The sequence below is a fragment of the Procambarus clarkii genome, chromosome 27 (genome assembly GCF_040958095.1).
Source record: "Procambarus clarkii isolate CNS0578487 chromosome 27, FALCON_Pclarkii_2.0, whole genome shotgun sequence".
In the NCBI taxonomy this organism is placed as follows: Eukaryota; Metazoa; Arthropoda; class Malacostraca; order Decapoda; family Cambaridae; genus Procambarus; species Procambarus clarkii.
Window position 1 is genome coordinate 18,312,979 of NC_091176.1, and position 9,205 is coordinate 18,322,183.

The 9,205-nt window shown below is 43.7% G+C and overlaps 1 protein-coding gene across 1 annotated transcript; it reads left to right on the plus strand.

The window, feature by feature from the left end:
- Positions 1-625: 625 nt before the first annotated feature.
- On the plus strand, positions 626-8,664 carry LOC123762626 (CD209 antigen-like protein E). Its single transcript, XM_045749242.2, has 3 exons — positions 626-729; positions 6,719-6,940; positions 8,159-8,664. Exons 2-3 carry the CDS (start codon positions 6,720-6,722, stop codon positions 8,607-8,609), a joined length of 672 nt encoding a protein of 223 aa, XP_045605198.1. The 5' UTR covers positions 626-729; position 6,719; the 3' UTR covers positions 8,610-8,664.
- The last annotated feature ends 541 nt before the right edge of the window (positions 8,665-9,205 follow it).

Below are 9,205 nucleotides of genomic sequence, written 5' to 3' on the forward strand. Positions count from 1 at the left end.
GGCCACTATAGGTGACAGTAACCTGTGTGCTGGTGACTGGCCACTATAGGTGACAGTAACCTGTGTGCTGGTGACTGGCCACTATAGGTGATAGTAACCTGTGTGCTGGTGACTGGCCACTATAGGTGACAGTAACCTGTGTGCTGGTGACTGGCCACTATAGGTGATAGTAACCTGTGTGCTGGTGACTGATGCAAGAAAATAATCCAGGCAAAGTTTATGGTGCACTTTTTTTTTGCTCACATAGACTTATGCTCACAAATACTCACAACACCGAGGTTAAAATTAAATAACCCAGAGCACACATAAAACAGGATATGAAGGCTGGCCATTACACAGGAGTTATACAGACTACGTCCCCCTGGTGACTGGCAGGGAGGGAGGGGGTGGGATCACTCGGTCCTCCGCGCGGCTATGGAGCGTTTAATTATACAGGAACCTATTTTAAATATTTCCCAACCATTATAATATTATGATGACAAGACACAGAGGGAAGAAGTAAAGGAGAGGGGGTGTATGGGGGTTCGCAGGGAGGGGGGAGGAGACGACGAAAGTGAAAGCGAGGTTGACGGAGGGTTTAAGGGGGGGGGGGAAGGTGGGGGCACAGTGCCCCCCTCCCTCATCACCCCCTTGGCCTGGATCTGCTCTTAGGGAGCGGGAGCTTCGTCTTGCGCCAGTCACACGGAGAAGCTCGCCGAGGAAGGTTGTGGACTCTACACTTCTAAGCAGGTACCAGGAAGAGAAATCTGGACTCTTGAAATGTTAGCGGGACTTTGTAGCGACCTGGAGACGCTGTCGTCCGCCTCACTCACACTCGCTTTACTCTGCCTCCGTTATCACACTTTATATCGCTGCCTCCAATATATTTACCAGTAGTATATAAGATACTCTGCAGTACAAAAGCATGTTTCTCAGCTGCAACATGTGCAAGTCTGCAGAGGTGACTCAAGACCTTATCAGAAAGTTTGCGAAAGTGGCACGAGTGGGAGAGAGGCCGGATGGGCAGCGTGTCGGCAGGTTACCGGCGCCGGGCCGCCCGCCGCTGACCGACTTACAGTGATCTAACGGTTGACTGGAGCGACGACGACGTGGCGGGCACAGGCTGACGCAGTGATCTAAAACATGACCATTTCCGCGTCACGACGGAAGGTTAAGTTGACGTTATTTCAGACGAGCGTGTGTGATAAGGCTAGAGATTCAGTGAACAAATCCACAAGGGCTGTGACGAGGATTCGAACCTACGTCCGAGAGCAACCCAGACGCTGCCTTAATCGACTGAGCTACGACATGGTATAAGAATTGCAACCAGAAATCCTACTGAATTTAATAAAGATTAGACTACAGCTAGAGATTCAGTTTTGTTAATTCAGTTGAATATAACAGTGAATGTACATTGACGGAGACATTTGGGCACGTTTCATGACGCCTGATATCTCTGTTCACCTAGCAGTATACAGGTACCTGGGAGTTAAGCGACTATTGTATTGCATCCTGGGGAGGTCAGACGGTGGCCTAGCTCTAGACTCTTAGAAAGAGCTCTATAATCCTTACAGTCTTCCTGTCCCCGACAATGGGAGCCAGAACAGCATTTAGATTTGCGTTGATTAAGCCTAATGAATAAGGCAGGTGTTACAGTCTGACAGTTTCACAGAGACCTTACCTTGAGGTGATTCCGGGGCTCAGCGACCCAGCGGCCCGGTCGTCGACCAGGCTTCCGCGTTGCTGGACTGGTCAACCAGGCTGTTGGACGCGACTGCTCGCAGCCTGACGTACGAGTCAGCCTGGTTGATCAGGTCATTCAAAAATACGTATGACAGTATACGAGAATGACAATACGAGACAAGTTGATGTAACGTCAACATACTGGAGAAATCAACATTATGTCACATGATGTTATATGTTAATATAGGAAATTTGTATAATAAGCGGAGTGTTGATGCAACAGCTTGCTCGTCCTTATCGTGCGACCCGTAAGGCAAAAACTGTCGTACTAAAAAATGGTAGAGACTGGCGAAATTCGTCCTGTTTTCTGTTCGTGGGATCTCTGGTAGGTTAGGATAAGGCACTTTAGTACGACAGTATATTGACGTTGGGAACACCTGCGAGAACGGGCGGCATCAACGACATCCCGTCCTCGTCAATAAAGGCCAAATGGTCGTTAATCTAGCCGCCAAACACCTCCCCTTCTCCCTCCATATTTATAAATAACAAACACCTCACACACTGGGCTATTCATGCCCGTGCCACCTCTTGGGTGGCTTAATCTTTATCAATCAATCAATCTCACACACTACTCACAAGAGGTGATGTGTGAAGTCTTCTCAGACACTACTTCCCTCACGCCCTCTGGGAGAGTCGCAGCTCTCTAACCAGCCCGTCCTCCAAACAAAGGCCCAAAAGTGATTCCATCCACCCGCCAAACCCCCTGTTTATGAATGATAAACGGTTTACATACGACTCAACTTATTTCGTTCGAACACTTCTGGAACAAGTGCTTCACAGACGAATTTTGTTCGAACCACAACGCTGTAAATGCTTCACCCACGTACTACAAATACAAATAAGCACCAACAGAACCTAAACACCTGACCTAGTCTATGCCTATATATATGCACAATATGCTAATATATTATAATATTAATTTATATTTGAGAAAATTCCCGTTTTGAATGAACAGCACGTTAAAATTTATGTATGCGTCTGTGGGGTCGACCGCTGGATGTAATGTACTTGAGTCGAGGACGGGTTGCTCTAACTGCTTCATCCACGTATTGTAAACACCAATTATTGCCAACAGAACTTTCCCTAATGTGGGCTTAACTATTCCACACATTTTTGTATATAATAATATTTGTTTATATTTGAGAAATTCGAATTTTGAAAACGCAGTCCCTTAAAATTATTACTTGGGTCTTTGGGGTGGACCGTCGCACGGACGGGGGCCGAGCCTGAGGACGGGCCGAGCCTGAGGACGGGTTCCACCCAACATTAGAGTTCAGTTAATGTTTTGTTAGGAAATTAAATATTTGCTTATCAATGGATCGACTGGATTGAAATATATATACATCAACCCAACCTCTTGAAATGATAGTACTTTTTGTAACTATGTGGCCAAAAGTACCAATGTGAAGTAATGTATCCCCAGTAAGCCACTTTTCGCATTAGTTGTTATAGTCTGGAAAAAATTTGGATAAAAAGCAAACTTATACATTCCTAGGCCTAATATAGCCCCATATATGTACTATATTAGGCATCAGATAGCGTGTATTAGCCTGGGTTAGGTCTTATTAGCAACATAAATATACAAAATAATTCCTGGTGTGTCCAGCTTTAATAGTACAAAAGTCTACTTGCTAGTGGTCCATCACGACATATTTGTACCTTCGACCATATAGTTATTGTAAGTACTTTCATTTTAGGAGACCGGGCTGTACACATACACTAAGGGGTCAACCGTCGCTGCTCAGGTCTGTCTGTCTGTCTGTCTGTCTGTCTGTCTGTCTGTCTGTCTGTCTGTCTGTCTGTCTGTCTGTCTGTCTGTCTGTCTGTCTGTCTGTCTGTCTCTGTGTCTCTGTCTCTCTCTCTCTCTCTCTCTCTCTCTCTCTCTCTCTCTCTCTCTCTCTCTCTCTCTCTCTCTCTCTCTCTCTCTCTCTCTCTCTCTCTCTCTCTCCTGCTTCCCTGCTCAAAAAACAATTACACAAAAGTATGAGTCTAAGATGCTTTGCTCTTTCTCTTCCCTTCTTCCTTTTTCATTATTTTTTCTTTTCAGTAACAACTCCAAGAAAATTGCATGCCACATGTCACTCTTGACTCCATGAAAATCGTACAGGTGTCTTTATAATTGATAATATTTAGTAAATATTTATCTTACGCCTAACCCGACCAGTGCATGTCCGTCCCGTACCCCAGACCATTCCCCCTGCATGTTTAGCTGAGGCTAGCCCTAAGTATCTGATCTCAAACTTTGGACAGAGACATTCTCTTATAGTATAGATAATGTTACTGAATATGTTCCACGGGGTTAGGTCGATAACTTTAGCACGAATCTTCTCTGTATTTTCCATGTTTTTCAATTCCAAAGGAAGTTGAAAAATTAACTCTCCAGTTACTTATACAAATTTATTTGGTTTGGTGCGTGTGTGTCGCTATGGGATGCGTTTTGCTGGAGCTCTCTTAAACATCTCAGGAAGACGAAAACTGAGCATAATTAGCAGGTTTGACGTTATATACAGAATGCTGACGGGACAGAGCAACATTGTTTTGTTTTCTTATTAGTTGGCTGGGACAGGAGGTGTGAGCTGGTAGTTCTGTTTTGGTTTTTCACATGGTAGAAAGTACCTAAGTGTAAGCTGGCTGTTAATAGATAGATGAGAATGCTTGATATGCAGTGTTTCAGCTATGTCTCCTATTGTCGTACATTCTGTCGATTATTTCCGTGATGTTGGTCAACATCTCTCTGTTGATGGTCTGGTTGTGTATAATGTGCTCTGTGTGCTGGCAGGCGCCTTGAAAGAGATATTATCATCTGGCCTATGGATATTGAGATCGTTGGGGTTGGATATATCCAAGTGGGTCTGACAGGTAACAGGAAGGGTACGATGAGGGTCACAGTTTTCCCCCCTTGCGTAGGGAAACTTCGACAAGTCTCTGGCGTTCCTCTTCGAACTTAGTTTACCCGAACTGGATTATTACTGTCGGGAGCAGGAAACCTGTTAGGCTCGTAGCGGTCCCCCCGTGGGTCAGCGACCGACCTTCCCAAGGATACGACCCCACAATAGGTGCCCAACTCCTGGTACCTATTTACTGCTAGGCTAAAAAGAGGCATCCTGTGTAAGGAAACGTATCCAAACATCTCCGTCCTGGGGAGGAATCCAAAACAGAACCTTTCTCTTGTAAATCAACTGCACTGGTCACAGCGCTACAATAGTTACCCCGTAACTGAAACTTGTATACAGCAACGTTTGGGCATTTATTGTGACGTAAATATGTGAGCCAGAAAGGTCTCGCTATCCACTGTATGAAGTAAATATGATAAACGGCTGAAGATCCGGGCCTAAGGTCAAGGGTTGGAAAAGTGTGTTGGCGGGAGAAAGCGGGCCTTCAGGCGGCCGGTTATGGAAAGCTGAGACGAGACCAGAGACTTGAATGCGGCTTTGATGCTCTTCTTCCGCGATGACAGTTTCAAATTCCTTCTCGCTGAACCAGTGACAGCTGGTCGAGGTCTCTATCGTTTCGAAACCCTTTCGCGAGTCATAAACATCTTTAGCCAATGTTGCTGTTTTATTTTTGCAGTGAAGCAATTATGTTAAAGGTAACTCCAGCACGATAAATTCACATAGTTGTGGAGATAGGAAGCCTGTTGGCGGTATCTCTCCCCCCCCCCCATTGGGGCCACCTATACTGGCCTTCCACAGGATGCAACTCACAACAGTTGCCTAACTCAAAGGTACTTGTTTACAGCTAGATGAACAGAAGCATCGGATAAAAGGAAACATTATCCAAATGCTTCTGTCCTGCCACGGGAATTGAACCCAGGAATGGTCTAGAATGTAACATGTGACGAGTTCTAGAACGTGACGTTTGCAATGATGAGACGTGTGACGTGTTCTAGGATGTGACTTATGGTGTGGTCTAGGATGTGACGTGTTCTAAGATGTGACGTGTGATGTGTTCTAGTCCTATTATTCTCCGGTTAAGGTGTTTGCCAGTTTCTCCCACACAACTGATTGTAAGATTTGCAACCAACCATATAACAGTTACTTGGGGAATTTGTAATCGGAGATTTGTTTATATCAAGATTCCTATATGCTCTTTAGGAATCTTTGACATTTGTATAGAATCCGTGTCGTGCCAAATAGCTAAAGTTGCCTTGAAAAACAGAATTTTCTTAACTATTACATTTTACAATGTAATACACATAAATAGATAAATAAGTCCCTATTATTTATTTATATACAAGAAGTTACATTTATTTTATTTGTAGTCAAAACTAACTTTGAAACATGATCTTTTTTGAAACATGATTTTTGTAAAAAATATGCACAAACTTTATTAGGCTATTAGGAAAACTGGCCTTGACCAGGCGAGGTAGTGCCTACTGAGTACGGCATATATATTTTTGGCCATGCACTGTGTGCGCATAACCACTGATGGCCCATGTTGACGGTACGAGTTTGACTTCAAGTTACCTCCACAAAGAGTCACAAACGCCCAGATGGAGGCACCCTGCAGCCATGGAGGGAAGGTAAACAGGTCGTATGGGACTACACGTGTGCGTCTACATTGGCTGATACCTGTCTACCTCACAGTACAGTTGAGGGAGGAGGGGGGCGCACACCTTCAGGGAGACCCAGAAAACTAACAAATACAGGGACCTAGAACGTTGTTACAGGTTCGTCCCAATAGACTCTTGAGACCCTAAGCGCCTGGGGGTAAATGTGCATTTAAGTTCCTAAAGGAGGTGGGTGAGGAACTCACTGGGAAATCTAAAGACTCAAGAGCGCCCAGTTTCCTGTTCCAGCGCCTCAGTGTCGTGATTCAAAGATGAAATGCGTGCTGTATCTTGAACACGCACCCAACCTACCAAGAGGTCTTCGTACAGTGATTGCTATATGTGTGTGTTCTTTAAACTGTAATGCAAAGTTTATATATTTCTATATATATATATAATCAGCCCTATGTAATATTTGTATAAAGAAACTTAACATTATTATTTTAGGATGATGCGTGTGTGCGTGGTGTTGATGGTGCTGGTGGCGGCGGTGGCGGCCCAGGGAGGCGGTGGTGGTCGCCAGTTGATCCGACCCGACCCGAAGGCTTGCGCTGACCGCATCAAACACGCCGCCACCTTCCGCAATAATCACTACTACTTCTTCTCCTGGCTCCACGTCCCCACCCAGCAGCACGAGAGGGACTGGCTCGATGCAAGGAACATCTGCAGGTGGGTCTTCTAGTCGTCGTTTTGCTCGCCTCCCAGTAAACTGGCAAACTCCATACTCAACAAAGGGGAAAATACATATTAGCCACACACCATACTCATAAAAAACCTACCAACCACACTCTATACTCACCAAACACCCTACTCACCACTCCATAATCACGGGGGGAGGGGGGGAGAGATAGAAATAGCCTAAGCTACTCTATCCCTTTGAGATGTATTTCTTTCTTGTCTCAATAAACATACTTGAACTTGAACCATAATCACTCATGAAACACCATGCTCACCCAATACTATACCCACCACATACAAAGAGCCAGACCGGGACCAAAGAGCCAGAGCTCAACCCCCGCAAGCACAATTAGGTGAGTACACACACACACACACAACAATACCTTACCCACTACACACAGAGATCACACTAACGTGATGCATCAAATGAACAAATCCACAAGGGCCGTGACGAGGATTCGAACCCTTTTACCCTTTCGTAGCTCAGTCGATTAAGGCAGTGTCTGGGATGCTCCCGGACGCAGGTTCGAATCCTCGTCACGGCCCTTGTGGATTTGTTCACCTTACCCACTACACAATATATTACATACAATACTCGCCACACACAATACCCACCACACCACATCTCCCCATATCGAACCCACCATTCACTATACCATACTCACCACATACCATTACCACCACACACTATGCTCTTTACATAACATATTCTATAATTTAGACCCATCATATCAACCATACACAGACAAAACAAGTACCGCCGGGTACCCATCTAGTGCTATATAAACAAAATAGCATGGCTAGCGAGCTTGGTGTGGCTCACACACGACACAAAACTTAGTATACGTCACCAATCACTATTTTTCACTCTATAGCAAAAAGAGATATTCACAGTATCTAATGTAAACACTGTTAGTCTGCTGCATAACACCCCCCCCCCCCTCCCTCCCCACAAAGGTCAGGACAAATTAGGGGGGACCTATAACAAGCCGCCGGCCTCCTGGTCTTGTCGCGGCCACTAGATATTGTGGCCCTTAGGTAAATTCAGGTATTTTACAGCTGATACAAAACAATCATCTCACTGACTAGAAATTAGGCTATTTGGAGATATACAGTAAAATATAGTATCGAAAATAATGATAGCAACATATGTGGAACAGAATCTTAATTTTTATAAAGCAGTTATTAAATATTTGCATTCTCTTACAGGAAGCATTGTCAGGATCTGGTGAGCATAGAAACTGAAGAGGAAAACAGATTTGTGACCGAGGCCATCCAGAAAGGTGGAATCAAGTACATCTGGACCTCTGGTCGTAAGTGCAACTTTGATGGCTGTGACAGGCCAGACCTGCAGCCTCCAATTGTCAACGGTTGGTTCTGGTCCGGCTCCTCTGCTCGCATTCCCCCAACCACCAGTACCCGCGGCTGGCGAGGCGCTTGGTCCTCCACCGGAGGCTCTGGCAAAGCTCAACCCGACAACCGCGAGTTTTCAGAGACCCGCAACGACGAGGCTTGCATTGCTGTCCTCAACAACTTCTACCAAGATGGTGTTGTGTGGCACGATGTTGCCTGCAACCACGTGAAGCCCTGGATTTGCGAGGACTCAGAGGAGCTCCTCAACTTCGCTCGTTTCACTTATCCTGACGCTAACATTCCTTAAATAGTATAACTTTGCAACAAAGACATCTTGATCATTAAAGGTGTTGTTTTCCATACTTTCTTCTTGTATCTATAAACGTACATAAACAAAAAACAGCATAAGCATTCACATCCACCCACACATACATGGATGTGCACATACAGTATTGAGGTAATAATTTGGAAAGCCTGGTACTGTAATATTATATTATATTATATTATATATATATATATATATATATATATATATATATATATATATATATATATATATATATATATATATATATATATATATATATATATATATATATATATACAGTATATATGTATATATATATATATATATATATATATATATATATATATATATATATATATATATATATATATATATATATATATATATATATAAATTTGCTGTAGCGAATCCCTTATCACCACCATTATCTTAGTTTCTTGATCCTCTTTTGTTTCCATCTCTTACGCCACCTGTATACTCTAATTATTTAATTTTTATTAATTAACATATTTAAGTGAATGATTGTGTCCAAAAGTAATATCGGCTGGACCCGGTGCAACCTCTGTGGTGTACATAGAACTCAAAATTTATTAATC